At 61.1% G+C, this 18,140-nt stretch overlaps 1 protein-coding gene across 1 annotated transcript in view; it reads right to left on the bottom strand.

Moving 5' to 3' along the window:
- Positions 1 to 11,032, bottom strand: part of LOC142483067 (WD repeat-containing protein 54-like) — a 92,271-nt gene extending 81,239 nt beyond the window's left edge. The window contains exon 1 of the mRNA XM_075583154.1: positions 10,921 to 11,032. Coding sequence (XP_075439269.1) covers positions 10,921 to 11,017 — 97 coding nt within the window. The 5' untranslated portion in view covers positions 11,018 to 11,032. The remainder of the gene's footprint in view (positions 1 to 10,920) is intronic.
- Between the last annotated feature and the right edge of the window lie 7,108 nt (positions 11,033 to 18,140).

The following is an 18,140-nucleotide window of genomic DNA, read 5'->3' as shown; positions in this document are numbered from 1 at the left end:
GTAATGTCCCCGGGCCGGCGCTATGCCGCGCGGGACTCACCCACACAGAGGTAATGTCCCCGGGCCGGCGCTATGCCGCGCGGGACTCACCCACACAGATGTAATGTCCCCGGGCCGGCGCTATGCCGCGCGGGACTCACCCACACAGATGTAATGTCCCCGGGCCGGCGCTATGCCGCGTGCGCGGGACTCACCCACACAGAGGTAATGTCCCCGGGCCGGCGCTATGCCGCGCGGGACTCACCCACACAGATGTAATGTCCCCGGGCCGGCGCTATGCCGCGGTGCGCGGGACTCACCCACACAGATGTAATGTCCCCGGGCCGGCGCTATGCCGCGTGCGCGGGACTCCCCCACACAGAGGTAATGTCCCCGGGCCGGCGCTATGCCGCGCGGGACTCACCCACACAGATGTAATGTCCCCGGGCCGGCGCTATGCCGCGCAGGGACTCACCCACACAGATGTAATGTCCCCGGGCCGGCGCTATGCCGCGCGGGACTCACCCACACAGAGGTAATGTCCCCCGGGCCGGCGCTATGCCGCGCGGGACTCACCCACACAGAGGTAATGTCCCCGGGCCGGCGCTATGCCGCGCGGGACTCACCCACACAGATGTAATGTCCCCGGGCCGGCGCTATGCCGCGCGGGACTCCCCCACACAGATGTAATGTCCCCGGGCCGGCGCTATGCCGCGCGGGACTCACCCACACAGAGGTAATGTCCCCGGGCCGGCGCTATGCCGCGCGGGACTCACCCACACAGATGTAATGTCCCCGGGCCGGCGCTATGCCGCGCGGGACTCACCCACACAGAGGTAATGTCCCCGGGCCGGCGCTATGCCGCGCGGGACTCACCCACACAGAGGTAATGTCCCCGGGCCGGCGCTATGCCGCGCGGGACTCACCCACACAGAGGTAATGTCCCCGGGCCGGCGCTATGCCGCGCGGGACTCACCCACACAGATGTAATGTCCCCGGGCCGGCGCTATGCCGCGCGGGACTCACCCACACAGATGTAATGTCCCCGGGCCGGCGCTATGCCGGCGCGGGACTCACCCACACAGATGTAATGTCCCCGGGCCGGCGCTATGCCGCGTGCGCGGGACTCACCCACACAGAGGTAATGTCCCCGGGCCGGCGCTATGCCGCTGGCGGGACTCACCCACACAGATGTAATGTCCCCGGGCCGGCGCTATGCGCGGCGCAGGACTCACCCACACAGATGTAATGTCCCCGGGCCGGCGCTATGCCGCGCGGGACTCACCCACACAGAGGTAATGTCCCCGGGCCGGCGCTATGCCGCGCGGGACTCACCCACACAGATGTAATGTCCCCGGGCCGGCGCTATGCCGCGCGGGACTCACCCACACAGAGGTAATGTCCCCGGGCCGGCGCTATGCCGCGCGGGACTCACCCACACAGAGGTAATGTCCCCGGGCCGGCGCTATGCCGCGTGCGCGGGACTCACCCACACAGATGTAATGTCCCCGGGCCGGCGCTATGCCGCGGCGCGGGACTCACCCACACAGATGTAATGTCCCCGGGCCGGCGCTATGCCGCGTGCGCGGACTCACCCACACAGATGTAATGTCCCCGGGCCGGCGCTATGCCGCGCGCGGACTCACCCACACAGAGGTAATGTCCCCGGGCCGGCGCTATGCCGCGCGGGACTCACCCACACAGATGTAATGTCCCCCGGGCCGGCGCTATGCCGCGCTGGGGACTCACCCACACAGATGTAATGTCCCCGGGCCGGCGCTATGCCGCGTGCGCGGACTCACCCACACAGATGTAATGTCCCCGGGCCGGCGCTATGCCGCGCGGGGACTCACCCACACAGATGTAATGTCCCCGGGCCGGCGCTATGCCGCGTGCGCGGACTCACCCACACAGATGTAATGTCCCCGGGCCGGCGCTATGCGCGCGGGACTCACCCACACAGATGTAATGTCCCCGGGCCGGCGCTATGCCGCGCGGGACTCACCCACACAGATGTAATGTCCCCGGGCCGGCGCTATGCCGCGTGCGCAGGACTCACCCACACAGATGTAATGTCCCCGGGCCGGCGCTAGTGCCGCGCGGGACTCACCCACACAGAGGTAATGTCCCCGGGCCGGCGCTATGCCGCGCGCGGACTCACCCACACAGATGTAATGTCCCCGGGCCGGCGCTATGCCGCGCGGGACTCACCCACACAGATGTAATGTCCCCGGGCCGGCGCTATGCCGCGTGCGCGGACTCACCCACACAGATGTAATGTCCCCGGGCCGGCGCTATGCGCGGCGCGGACTCACCCACACAGATGTAATGTCCCCCGGGCCGGCGCTATGCCGCGCGGGACTCACCCACACAGATGTAATGTCCCCGGGCCGGCGCTATGCCGCGCGGGACTCACCCACACAGATGTAATGTCCCCGGGCCGGCGCTATGCCGCGTGCGCGGACTCACCCACACAGATGTAATGTCCCCGGGCCGGCGCTATGCCGCGCGGGACTCACCCACACAGATGTAATGTCCCCGGGCCGGCGCTATGCCGCGGCGGGACTCACCCACACAGATGTAATGTCCCCGGGCCGGCGCTATGCCGCGTGCGCGGGACTCACCCACACAGATGTAATGTCCCCGGGCCGGCGCTATGCCGCGTGCGCGGGGACTCACCCACACAGATGTAATGTCCCCGGGCCGGCGCTATGCCGCGGCGCGGGACTCACCCACACAGATGTAATGTCCCCGGGCCGGCGCTATGCGCTGCGCGGGACTCACCCACACAGATGTAATGTCCCCGGGCCGGCGCTATGCCGCGCGGGACTCACCCACACAGATGTAATGTCCCCGGGCCGGCGCTATGCCGCGGCGCGGGACTCACCCACACAGAGGTAATGTCCCCGGGCCGGCGCTATGCCCGCGCGGGACTCACCCACACAGATGGTAATGTCCCCGGGCCGGCGCTATGCCGCGTGCGGGACTCACCCACACAGATGTAATGTCCCCGGGCCGGCGCTATGCCGCGGCGCGGGACTCACCCACACAGATGTAATGTCCCCGGGCCGGCGCTATGCCGCGCGGGACTCACCACACAGAGGTATGTCCCGGCCGCGCTATGCCGCGCGGGACTCACCCACACAGAGGTAATGTCCCCGGGCCGGCGCTATGCCGCGGCGGGACTCACCCACACAGATGTAATGTCCCCGGGCCGGCGCTATGCCGCGCGGGACTCACCCACACAGATGTAATGTCCCCGGGCCGGCGCTATGCCGCGGCGCGGGACTCACCCACACAGAGGTAATGTCCCCCGGGCCGGCGCTATGCCGGCGCGGGACTCACCCACACAGATGTAATGTCCCCGGGCCGGCGCTATGCCGCGTGCGCGGGACTCACCCACACAGATGTAATGTCCCCGGGCCGGCGCTATGCCGCGTGCGCGGGACTCACCCACACAGAGGTAATGTCCCCGGGCCGGCGCTATGCCGCGCGGGGACTCACCCACACAGATGTAATGTCCCCGGGCCGGCGCTATGCCGCGCGCGGGACTCACCCACACAGAGGTAATGTCCCCCGGGCCGGCGCTATGCCGGCGCGGGACTCACCCACACAGAGGTAATGTCCCCGGCCGGCGCTATGCCGCGCGGGACTCACCCACACAGATGTAATGTCCCCGGGCCGGCGCTATGCCGCGCGGGACTCCCCCACACAGATGTAATGTCCCGGGCCGGCGCTATGCCGCGCGGGACTCACCCACACAGAGGTAATGTCCCCGGGCCGGTCCCCGGGCCGGCGCTATGCCGCGCGGGACTCACCCACACAGAGGTAATGTCCCCGGGCCGGCGCTATGCCGCGCGGGACTCACCCACACAGAGGTAATGTCCCCGGGCCGGCGCTATGCCGCGCGGGACTCACCCACACAGATGTAATGTCCCCGGGCCGGCGCTATGCCGCGCGGGACTCACCCACACAGATGTAATGTCCCCGGGCCGGCGCTATGCCGCGCGGGACTCACCCACACAGATGTAATGTCCCCGGGCCGGCGCTATGCCGCGTGCGCGGGACTCACCCACACAGAGGTAATGTCCCCGGGCCGGCGCTATGCCGCGCGGACTCACCCACACAGATGTAATGTCCCCGGGCCGGCGCTATGCGCGTGCGCAGGACTCACCCACACAGATGTAATGTCCCCGGGCCGGCGCTATGCCACGCGGACTCACCCACACAGAGGTAATGTCCCGGGCCGGCGCTATGCCGCGCGGGACTCACCCACACAGATGTAATGTCCCCGGGCCGGCGCTATGCTGCGCGGGACTCACCCACACAGATGTAATGTCCCCGGGCCGGCGCTATGCGCGCGGACTCACCCACACAGATGTAATGTCCCCGGGCCGGCGCTATGCCGCGCGGGACTCACCCACACAGAGGTAATGTCCCCGGGCCGGCGCTATGCCGCGTGCGCGGGACTCACCCACACAGATGTAATGTCCCCGGGCCGGCGCTATGCCGCGTGCGCGGGACTCACCCACACAGATGTAATGTCCCCGGGCCGGCGCTATGCCGCGTGCGCAGGACTCACCCACACAGATGTAATGTCCCCGGGCCGGCGCTATGCCGCGTGCGCAGGACTCACCACACAGATGTAATGTCCCCGGGCCGGCGCTATGCCGCGCGGGACTCACCCACACAGAGGTAATGTCCCCGGGCCGGCGCTATGCCGCGCGGGACTCACCCACACAGAGGTAATGTCCCCGGGCCGGCGCTATGCCGCGCGGGACTCACCCACACAGATGTAATGTCCCCGGGCCGGCGCTATGCCGCGCGGGACTCACCCACACAGATGTAATGTCCCCGGGCCGGCGCTATGCCGCGCGGGACTCACCCACACAGATGTAATGTCCCCGGGCCGGCGCTATGCCGCGTGCGCAGAACTCACCCACACAGATGTAATGTCCCCGGGCCGGCGCTATGCCGCGCGGGACTCACCCCACAGAGGTAATGTCCCCGGGCCGGCGCTATGCCGCGTGCGCGGGACTCACCCACACAGATGTAATGTCCCCGGGCCGGCGCTATGCCGCGCGGGACTCACCCACACAGATGTAATGTCCCCGGGCCGGCGCTATGCCGCGCGGGACTCACCCACACAGAGGTAATGTCCCCGGGCCGGCGCTATGCCGCGTGCGCGGGACTCACCCACACAGATGTAATGTCCCCGGGCCGGCGCTATGCCGCGCAGGACTCACCCACACAGATGTAATGTCCCCGGGCCGGCGCTATGCCGCGCAGGACTCACCCACACAGATGTAATGTCCCCGGGCCGGCGCTATGCTGCGCGGGACTCACCCACACAGAGGTAATGTCCCCGGGCCGGCGCTATGCCGCGCGGGACTCACCCACACAGAGGTAATGTCCCCGGGCCGGCGCTATGCCGCGTGCGCGGGACTCACCCACACAGATGTAATGTCCCCGGGCCGGCGCTATGCCGCGCGGGACTCACCCACACAGATGTAATGTCCCCGGGCCGGCGCTATGCCGCGCAGGACTCACCCACACAGATGTAATGTCCCCGGGCCGGCGCTATGCCGCGCGGGACTCACCCACACAGATGTAATGTCCCCGGGCCGGCGCTATGCCGCGCGGGACTCACCCACACAGATGTAATGTCCCCGGGCCGGCGCTATGCCGCGTGCGCGGGACTCACCCACACAGATGTAATGTCCCCGGGCCGGCGCTATGCCGCGCGGGACTCACCCACACAGATGTAATGTCCCCGGGCCGGCGCTATGCCGCGCGGGACTCACCCACACAGATGTAATGTCCCCGGGCCGGCGCTATGCCGCGTGCGCAGGACTCACCCACACAGATGTAATGTCCCCGGGCCGGCGCTATGCCGCGCGGGACTCACCCACACAGAGGTAATGTCCCCGGGCCGGCGCTATGCCGCGCGGGACTCACCCACACAGAGGTAATGTCCCCGGGCCGGCGCTATGCCGCGCGGGACTCACCCACACAGATGTAATGTCCCCGGGCCGGCGCTATGCCGCGTGCGCGGGACTCACCCACACAGAGGTAATGTCCCCGGGCCGGCGCTATGCCGCGTGCGCGGGACTCACCCACACAGAGGTAATGTCCCCGGGCCGGCGCTATGCCGCGCGGGACTCACCCACACAGATGTAATGTCCCCGGGCCGGCGCTATGCCGCGCAGGACTCACCCACACAGAGGTAATGTCCCCGGGCCGGCGCTATGCCGCGTGCGCAGGACTCACCCACACAGATGTAATGTCCCCGGGCCGGCGCTATGCCGCGCGGGACTCACCCACACAGATGTAATGTCCCCGGGCCGGCGCTATGCCGCGCGGGACTCACCCACACAGATGTAATGTCCCCGGGCCGGCGCTATGCCGCGCGGGACTCACCCACACAGAGGTAATGTGTCCGGGCCGGCGCTATGCCGCGTGCGCGGGACTCACCCACACAGATGTAATGTCCCCGGGCCGGCGCTATGCCGCGCGGGACTCACCCACACAGATGTAATGTCCCCGGGCCGGCGCTATGCCGCGCGGGTCTCACCCACACAGATGTAATGTCCCCGGGCCGGCGCTATGCCGCGCGGGACTCACCCACACAGAGGTAATGTCCCCGGGCCGGCGCTATGCCGCGCGGGACTCACCCACACAGATGTAATGTCCCCGGGCCGGCGCTATGCCGCGTGCGCGGGACTCACCCACACAGATGTAATGTCCCCGGGCCGGCGCTATGCCGCGCGGGACTCACCCACACAGAGGTAATGTCCCCGGGCCGGCGCTATGCCGCGTGCGCGGGACTCACCCACACAGATGTAATGTCCCCGGGCCGGCGCTATGCCGCGCGGGACTCACCCACACAGATGTAATGTCCCCGGGCCGGCGCTATGCCGCGTGCGCGGGACTCACCCACACAGATGTAATGTCCCCGGGCCGGCGCTATGCCGCGCGGGACTCACCCACACAGAGGTAATGTCCCCGGGCCGGCGCTATGCCGCGCGGGACTCACCCACACAGAGGTAATGTCCCCGGGCCGGCGCTATGCCGCGCGGGACTCACCCACACAGATGTAATGTCCCCGGGCCGGCGCTATGCCGCGCGGGACTCCCCCACACAGATGTAATGTCCTCGGGCCGGCGCTATGCCGCGCGGGACTCACCCACACAGATGTAATGTCCCCGGGCCGGCGCTATGCCGCGCGGGACTCACCCACACAGATGTAATGTCCCCGGGCCGGCGCTATGCCGCGTGCGCGGGACTCACCCACACAGAGGTAATGTCCCCGGGCCGGCGCTATGCCGCGCGGGACTCACCCACACAGATGTAATGTCCCCGGGCCGGCGCTATGCCGCGCGGGACTCACCCACACAGATGTAATGTCCCCGGGCCGGCGCTATGCCGCGCGGGACTCACCCACACAGATGTAATGTCCCCGGGCCGGCGCTATGCCGCGTGCGCGGGACTCACCCACACAGAGGTAATGTCCCCGGGCCGGCGCTATGCCGCGTGCGCGGGACTCACCCACACAGATGTAATGTCCCCGGGCCGGCGCTATGCCGCGTGCGCGGGACTCACCCACACAGATGTAATGTCCCCGGGCCGGCGCTATGCCGCGTGCGCGGGACTCACCCACACAGAGGTAATGTCCCCGGGCTGGCGCTATGCCGCGTGCGCGGGACTCACCCACACAGATGTAATGTCCCCGGGCCGGCGCTATGCCGCGCGGGACTCACCCACACAGATGTAATGTCCCCGGGCCGGCGCTATGCCGCGCGGGACTCACCCACACAGATGTAATGTCCCCGGGCCGGCGCTATGCCGCGCGGGACTCACCCACACAGAGGTAATGTCCCCGGGCCGGCGCTATGCCGCGCGGGACTCACCCACACAGAGGTAATGTCCCCGGGCCGGCGCTATGCCGCGTGCGCGGGACTCACCCACACAGATGTAATGTCCCCGGGCCGGCGCTATGCCGCGCGGGACTCACCCACACAGATGTAATGTCCCCGGGCCGGCGCTATGCCGCGCGGGACTCACCCACACAGAGGTAATGTCCCCGGGCCGGCGCTATGCCGCGTGCGCGGGACTCACCCACACAGATGTAATGTCCCCGGGCCGGCGCTATGCCGCGCAGGACTCACCCACACAGATGTAATGTCCCCGGGCCGGCGCTATGCCGCGCAGGGACTCACCCACACAGATGTAATGTCCCCGGGCCGGCGCTATGCTGCGCGGGACTCACCCACACAGAGGTAATGTCCCCGGGCCGGCGCTATGCCGCGCGGGACTCACCCACACAGAGGTAATGTCCCCGGGCCGGCGCTATGCCGCGTGCGCGGGACTCACCCACACAGATGTAATGTCCCCGGGCCGGCGCTATGCCGCGCGGGACTCACCCACACAGATGTAATGTCCCCGGGCCGGCGCTATGCCGCGCGGGACTCACCCACACAGATGTAATGTCCCCGGGCCGGCGCTATGCCGCGTGCGCGGGACTCACCCACACAGATGTAATGTCCCCGGGCCGGCGCTATGCCGCGTGCGCGGGACTCACCCACACAGAGGTAATGTCCCCGGGCCGGCGCTATGCCGCGCGGGACTCACCCACACAGATGTAATGTCCCCGGGCCGGCGCTATGCCGCGTGCGCAGGACTCACCCACACAGATGTAATGTCCCCGGGCCGGCGCTATGCCGCGCGGGACTCACCCACACAGAGGTAATGTCCCCGGGCCGGCGCTATGCCGCGCGGGACTCACCCACACAGAGGTAATGTCCCCGGGCCGGCGCTATGCCGCGCGGGACTCACCCACACAGATGTAATGTCCCCGGGCCGGCGCTATGCCGCGTGCGCGGGACTCACCCACACAGAGGTAATGTCCCCGGGCCGGCGCTATGCCGCGCGGGACTCACCCACACAGATGTAATGTCCCCGGGCCGGCGCTATGCCGCGCAGGACTCACCCACACAGAGGTAATGTCCCCGGGCCGGCGCTATGCCGCGTGCGCAGGACTCACCCACACAGATGTAATGTCCCCGGGCCGGCGCTATGCCGCGCGGGACTCACCCACACAGATGTAATGTCCCCGGGCCGGCGCTATGCCGCGCGGGACTCACCCACACAGATGTAATGTCCCCGGGCCGGCGCTATGCCGCGCGGGACTCACCCACACAGAGGTAATGTCCCCGGGCCGGCGCTATGCCGCGCGGGACTCACCCACACAGAGGTAATGTCCCCGGGCCGGCGCTATGCCGCGCGGGACTCACCCACACAGATGTAATGTCCCCGGGCCGGCGCTATGCCGCGTGCGCGGGACTCACCCACACAGATGTAATGTCCCCGGGCCGGCGCTATGCCGCGCGGGACTCACCCACACAGAGGTAATGTCCCCGGGCCGGCGCTATGCCGCGCGGGACTCACCCACACAGATGTAATGTCCCCGGGCCGGCGCTATGCCGCGTGCGCGGGACTCACCCACACAGAGGTAATGTCCCCGGGCCGGCGCTATGCCGCGCGGGACTCACCCACACAGATGTAATGTCCCCGGGCCGGCGCTATGCCGCGCGGGACTCCCCCACACAGATGTAATGTCCTCGGGCCGGCGCTATGCCGCGCGGGACTCACCCACACAGATGTAATGTCCCCGGGCCGGCGCTATGCCGCGCGGGACTCACCCACACAGATGTAATGTCCCCGGGCCGGCGCTATGCCGCGTGCGCGGGACTCACCCACACAGAGGTAATGTCCCCGGGCCGGCGCTATGCCGCGCGGGACTCACCCACACAGATGTAATGTCCCCGGGCCGGCGCTATGCCGCGCGGGACTCACCCACACAGATGTAATGTCCCCGGGCCGGCGCTATGCCGCGCGGGTCTCACCCACACAGATGTAATGTCCCCGGGCCGGCGCTATGCCGCGCGGGACTCACCCACACAGATGTAATGTCCCCGGGCCGGCGCTATGCCGCGCGGGACTCACCCACACAGATGTAATGTCCCCGGGCCGGCGCTATGCCGCGTGCGCGGGACTCACCCACACAGAGGTAATGTCCCCGGGCCGGCGCTATGCCGCGTGCGCGGGACTCACCCACACAGATGTAATGTCCCCGGGCCGGCGCTATGCCGCGTGCGCGGGACTCACCCACACAGATGTAATGTCCCCGGGCCGGCGCTATGCCGCGTGCGCGGGACTCACCCACACAGAGGTAATGTCCCCGGGCCGGCGCTATGCCGCGTGCGCGGGACTCACCCACACAGATGTAATGTCCCCGGGCCGGCGCTATGCCGCGCGGGACTCACCCACACAGAGGTAATGTGTCCGGGCCGGCGCTATGCCGCGCGGGACTCACCCACACAGAGGTAATGTCCCCGGGCCGGCGCTATGCCGCGTGCGCGGGACTCACCCACACAGATGTAATGTCCCCGGGCCGGCGCTATGCCGCGCGGGACTCACCCACACAGATGTAATGTCCCCGGGCCGGCGCTATGCCGCGCAGGACTCACCCACACAGAGGTAATGTCCCCGGGCCGGCGCTATGCCGCGCGGGACTCACCCACACAGATGTAATGTCCCCGGGCCGGCGCTATGCCGCGTGCGCGGGACTCACCCACACAGAGGTAATGTCCCCGGGCCGGCGCTATGCCGCGCGGGACTCACCCACACAGAGGTAATGTCCCCGGGCCGGCGCTATGCCGCGCGGGACTCACCCACACAGATGTAATGTCCCCGGGCCGGCGCTATGCCGCGTGCGCGGGACTCACCCACACAGATGTAATGTCCCCGGGCCGGCGCTATGCCGCGCGGGACTCACCCACACAGATGTAATGTCCCCGGGCCGGCGCTATGCCGCGTGCGCGGGACTCACCCACACAGAGGTAATGTCCCCGGGCTGGCGCTATGCCGCGCGGGACTCACCCACACAGATGTAATGTCCCCGGGCCGGCGCTATGCCGCGTGCGAATACGGCCTGAGCTGTGAGAGGAAGAAAAGTGACAGAGTGACACAGTGACATAGGCGGAGGGACCTATGGGATACGCAGGGTAAAAATTCGTATGACTCAATGTATCAAGGCAAAGCAATCGTGCGAAACATTCGCGGTGTGCACATGTAACATGTAACAGCCATTATTCTCGCCGGTAACGCGTTAGATGAAGGATCACGTGATTTCCCCCAAACGTTCGGTCTGCATTGTGTGTTTGTTAGAACAGTGCTGCCCAGAATATTGCATTATGGGTTCCGAGCCGAACGCTTGGAAGGAACAGGGTGTCTGTCCTCGAGAAAATCTGGGGCCATTTTTTTGCCCCAGAATTGCATTATATCTTCCTTGATACAAAGACCCCATCATGGGCAGAGCGGGCTGCGAGTTTGGCTTCTCCGGAGCCCACGTCTCCTCCTGCCGGCACTTACAGTGGCCCCACGGTCTCCCCTGGCAAGGCGGAGCCGGGCGTGATCATGGGCTGCGAGAAGGACTCATTGAACAAGTAATGTGCATACTGTCTATAGTGTCATCCATACAGTCACATGAAGTCTTCTTCTCATCAGTCCAAGCAGCACGGTTACACTGACCAAATTGCCAGGTGCATAAGGTATTTAAAGTAACTTGTCCCGTATTGTGTATGACACTGAAGGGTACTCGTGGCCCCAGGAGTCTGTCCATCCCGTGGCCCCAGGAGTCTGTCCATCCCGTGGCCCCAGGAGTCTGTCCATCCCGTGGCCCCAGGAGTCTGTCCATCCCGTGGCCCCAGGACTCTGTCCATCCCGTGGCCCCAGGAGTCTGTCCATCCCGTGGCCCCAGGAGTCTGTCCATCCCGTGGCCCCAGGAGTCTGTCCATCCCGTGGCCCCAGGAGTCTGTCCATCCCGTGGCCCCAGGAGTCTGTCCATAAATACATCAGTGCAACGTGTGTATAAACACGGTATCACACAGCGACGCTGACCTGAGCAACGTGTGTATAAACACGGTATCACAACGCTGACCTGAGTAACGTGTGTATAAACACGGTATCACACAGCGACGCTGACCTGAGCAACGTGTGTATAAACACGGTATCACACAGCGACGCTGACCTGAGTAACGTGTGTATAAACACGGTATCACAACGCTGACCTGAGTAACGTGTGTATAAACACGGTATCACACAGCGACGCTGACCTGAGTAACGTGTGTATAAACACGGTATCACACAGCAACGCTGACCTGAGCAACGTGTGTATAAACACGGTATCACACAGCGACGCTGACCTGAGCGACGTGTGTATAAACACGGTATCACACAGCGACGCTGACCTGAGTAACGTGTATAAACACGGTATCACAACGCTGACCTGAGTAACGTGTGTATAAACACGGTATCACACAGCAACGCTGACCTGAGCAACGTGTGTATAAACACGGTATCACACAGCGACGCTGACCTGAGCAACGTGTGTATAAACACGGTATCACACAGCAACGCTGACCTCAGCAACGTGTGTATAAACACGGTATCACACAGCAACGCTGACCTCAGCAACGTGTGTATAAACACGGTATCACACAGCGACGCTGACCTGAGCAACGTGTGTATAAACACGGTATCACACAGCAACGCTGACCTGAGCAACGTGTGTATAAACACGGTATCACACAGCGACGCTGACCTGAGTAACGTGTGTATAAACACGGTATCACACAGCGACGCTGACCTGAGCAACGTGTGTATAAACACGGTATCACACAGCGACGCTGACCTGAGTAACGTGTGTATAAACACGGTATCACACAGCAACGCTGACCTGAGCAACGTGTGTATAAACACGGTATCACACAGCGACGCTGACCTGAGCAACGTGTGTATAAACACGGTATCACACAGCGACGCTGACCTGAGTAACGTGTGTATAAACACGGTATCACACAGCGACGCTGACCTGAGCAACGTGTGTATAAACACGGTATCACACAGCGACGCTGACCTGAGTAACGTGTGTATAAACACGGTATCACACAGCGACGCTGACCTGAGTAACGTGTGTATAAACACGGTATCACACAGCAACGCTGACCTGAGTAACGTGTGTATAAACACGGTATCACACAGCGACGCTGACCTGAGTAACGTGTGTATAAACACGGTATCACACAGCGACGCTGACCTGAGTAACGTGTGTATAAACACGGTATCACACAGCGACGCTGACCTGAGTAACGTGTATAAACACGGTATCACACAGCGACGCTGACCTGAGTAACGTGTATAAACACGGTATCACACAGCAACGCTGACCTGAGCAACGTGTGTATAAACACGGTATCACACAGCGACGCTGACCTGAGTAACGTGTGTATAAACACGGTATCACACAGCGACGCTGACCTGAGCAACGTGTGTATAAACACGGTATCACACAGCGACGCTGACCTGAGTAACGTGTGTATAAACACGGTATCACACAGCGACGCTGCCCTGAGTAACGTGTGTATAAACACGGTATCACACAGCGACGCTGACCTGAGTAACGTGTGTATAAACACGGTATCACACAGCGACGCTGACCTGAGTAACGTGTGTATAAACACGGTATCACACAGCGACGCTGACCTGAGTAACGTGTGTATAAACACGGTATCACACAGCGACGCTGACCTGAGTAACGTGTGTATAAACACGGTATCACACAGCAACGCTGACCTGAGTAACGTGTGTATAAACACGGTATCACACAGCGACGCTGACCTGAGTAACGTGTGTATAAACACGGTATCACACAGCGACGCTGACCTGAGTAACGTGTGTATAAACACGGTATCACACAGCGACGCTGACCTGAGTAACGTGTATAAACACGGTATCACACAGCGACGCTGACCTGAGTAACGTGTATAAACACGGTATCACACAGCAACGCTGACCTGAGCAACGTGTGTATAAACACGGTATCACACAGCAACGCTGACCTGAGCAACGTGTGTATAAACACGGTATCACACAGCGATGCTGACCTGAGCAACGTGTGTATAAACACGGTATCACACAGCAACGCTGACCTGAGCAACGTGTGTATAAACACGGTATCACACAGCGACGCTGACCTGAGCAACGTGTGTATAAACACGGTATCACACAGCAACGCTGACCTGAGCAACGTGTGTATAAACACGGTATCACACAGCAACGCTGACCTGAGCAACGTGTGTATAAACACGGTATCACACAGCAACGCTGACCTGAGTAACGTGTGTATAAACACGGTATCACACAGCAACGCTGACCTGAGTAACGTGTGTATAAACACGGTATCACACAGCAACGCTGACCTGAGCATCGTGTGTATAAACACGGTATCACACAGCAACGCTGACCTGAGTAACGTGTGTATAAACACGGTATCACACAGCGACGCTGACCTGAGCAACGTGTGTATAAACACGGTATCACACAGCGACGCTGACCTGAGCAACGTGTGTATAAACACGGTATCACACAGCGACGCTGACCTGAGCAACGCGTGTATAAACACGGTATCACACAGCAACGCTGACCTGAGTAACGTGTGTATAAACACGGTATCACACAGCAACGCTGACCTGAGTAACGTGTGTATAAACACGGTATCACACAGCAACGCTGACCTGAGCAACGTGTGTATAAACAAGGTATCACAACGCTGACCTGAGTAACGTGTGTATAAACACGGTATCACACAGCAACGCTGACCTGAGCAACGTGTGTATAAACACGGTATCACACAGCAACGCTGACCTGAGCAACGTGTGTATAAACACGGTATCACACAGCAACGCTGACCTGAGCAACGTGTGTATAAACACGGTATCACACAGCAACGCTGACCTGAGTAACGTGTGTATAAACACGGTATCACACAGCAACGCTGACCTGAGCAACGTGTGTATAAACAAGGTATCACACAGCAACGCTGACCTGAGTAACGTGTGTATAAACACGGTATCACACAGCGACGCTGACCTGAGCAACGTGTGTATAAACACGGTATCACAGCGACGCTGACCTGAGCAACGTGTGTATAAACACGGTATCACACAGCAACGCTGACCTGAGCAACGTGTGTATAAACACGGTATCACACAGCAACGCTGACCTGAGCAACGTGTGTATAAACACGGTATCACACAGCAACGCTGACCTGAGCAACGCGTGTATAAACACGGTATCACACAGCAACGCTGACCTGAGTAACGTGTGTATAAACACGGTATCACACAGCAACGCTGACCTGAGCAACGTGTGTATAAACACGGTATCACACAGCAACGCTGACCTGAGCAACGTGTGTATAAACACGGTATCACACAGCGACGCTGACCTGAGCAACGTGTGTATAAACACGGTATCACACAGCAACGCTGACCTGAGCAACGTGTGTATAAACACGGTATCACACAGCAACGCTGACCTGAGCAACGTGTGTATAAACACGGTATCACACAGCAACGCTGACCTGAGCAACGTGTGTATAAACACGGTATCACACAGCAACGCTGACCTGAGCAACGTGTGTATAAACACGGTATCACACAGCAACGCTGACCTGAGCAACGTGTGTATAAACACGGTATCACACAGCGACGCTGACCTGAGCAACGTGTGTATAAACACGGTATCACACAGCGACGCTGACCTGAGTAACGTGTATAAACACGGTATCACACAGCGACGCTGACCTGAGTAACGTGTGTATAAACACGGTATCACAGCGACGCTGACCTGAGTAACGTGTGTATAAACACGGTATCACACAGCGACGCTGACCTGAGTAACGTGTATAAACACGGTATCACACAGCGACGCTGACCTGAGTAACGTGTGTATAAACACGGTATCACACAGCAACGCTGACCTGAGTAACGTGTGTATAAACACGGTATCACACAGCAACGCTGACCTGAGCAACGTGTGTATAAACACGGTATCACACAGCAACGCTGACCTGAGTAACGTGTGTATAAACACGGTATCACACAGCGACGCTGACCTGAGCAACGTGTGTATAAACACGGTATCACACAGCAACGCTGACCTGAGCAACGTGTGTATAAACACGGTATCACACAGCAACGCTGACCTGAGCAACGTGTGTATAAACACGGTATCACACAGCGACGCTGACCTGAGCAACGTGTGTATAAACACGGTATCACACAGCAACGCTGACCTGAGCAACGTGTGTATAAACACGGTATCACACAGCAACGCTGACCTGAGCAACGTGTGTATAAACACGGTATCACACAGCAACGCTGACCTGAGCAACGTGTGTATAAACACGGTATCACACAGCAACGCTGACCTGAGCAACGTGTGTATAAACACGGTATCACACAGCAACGCTGACCTGAGCAACGTGTGTATAAACACGGTATCACACAGCGACGCTGACCTGAGCAACGTGTGTATAAACACGGTATCACACAGAGACACTGACCTGAGCAACGTGTGTATAAACACGGTATCACAACGCTGACCTGAGTAACGTGTGTATAAACACGGTATCACACAGCGACGCTGACCTGAGTAACGTGTGTATAAACACGGTATCACACAGCGATGCTGACCTGAGCAACGTGTGAATAAACACGGTATCACACAGCGACGCTGACCTGAGTAACGTGTATAAACACGGTATCACACAGCAACGCTGACCTGAGCAACGTGTGTATAAACACGGTATCACACAGCGACGCTGACCTGAGCAACGTGTGTATAAACACGGTATCACACAGCGACGCTGACCTGAGCAACGTGTGTATAAACACGGTATCACACAGCAACGCTGACCTGAGTAACGTGTGTATAAACACGGTATCACACAGCGACGCTGACCTGAGCAACGTGTGTATAAACACGGTATCACACAGCAACGCTGACCTGAGCAACGTGTGTATAAACACGGTATCACACAGCGACGCTGACCTGAGCAACGTGTGTATAAACACGGTATCACACAGCAACGCTGACCTGAGCAACGTGTGTATAAACACGGTATCACACAGCGACGCTGACCTGAGCAACGTGTGTATAAACACGGTATCACACAGCGACGCTGACCTGAGTAACGTGTATAAACACGGTATCACACAGCGACGCTGACCTGAGCAACGTGTGTATAAACACGGTATCACACAGCAACGCTGACCTGAGCAACGTGTGTATAAACACGGTATCACACAGCGACGCTGACCTGAGCAACGTGTGTATAAACACGGTATCACACAGCAACGCTGACCTGAGCAATGTGTGTATAAACACGGTATCACACAGCAACGCTGACCTGAGCAACGTGTGTATAAACACGGTATCACACAGCGACGCTGACCTGAGCAACGTGTGTATAAACACGGTATCACACAGCGACGCTGACCTGAGCAACGTGTGTATAAACACGGTATCACACAGCAACGCTGACCTGAGTAACGTGTGTATAAACACGGTATCACACAGCGACGCTGACCTGAGTAACGTGTATAAACACGGTATCACACAGCGACGCTGACCTGAGCAACGTGTGTATAAACACGGTATCACACAGCAACGCTGACCTGAGCAACGTGTGTATAAACACGGTATCACACAGCAACGCTGACCTGAGCAACGTGTGTATAAACACGGTATCACACAGCAACGCTGACCTGAGCAACGTGTGTATAAACACGGTATCACACAGCAACGCTGACCTGAGTAACGTGTGTATAAACACGGTATCACACAGCAACGCTGACCTGAGTAACGTGTATAAACACGGTATCACACAGCAACGCTGACCTGAGCAACGTGTGTATAAACACGGTATCACAGCAACGCTGACCTGAGTAACGTGTGTATAAACACGGTATCACAGCAACGCTGACCTGAGCAACGTGTGTATAAACACGGTATCACACAGCAACGCTGACCTGAGTAACGTGTGTATAAACACGGTATCACACAGCAACGCTGACCTGAGTAACGTGTGTATAAACACGGTATCACACAGCAATGCTGACCTGAGCAACGTGTGTATAAACACGGTATCACAAAGCGACACTGACCTGAGCAACGTGTGTATAAACACGGTATCACACAGCGACGCTGACCTGAGTAACGTGTGTATAAACACGGTATCACAGCAACGCTGACCT

This window comes from Ascaphus truei, unplaced genomic scaffold, assembly GCF_040206685.1.
Source record: "Ascaphus truei isolate aAscTru1 unplaced genomic scaffold, aAscTru1.hap1 HAP1_SCAFFOLD_293, whole genome shotgun sequence".
In the NCBI taxonomy this organism is placed as follows: Eukaryota; Metazoa; Chordata; class Amphibia; order Anura; family Ascaphidae; genus Ascaphus; species Ascaphus truei.
Note: the sequence above shows the minus strand (reverse complement) of the source record. Positions and strands in the feature narration are given on the sequence as shown.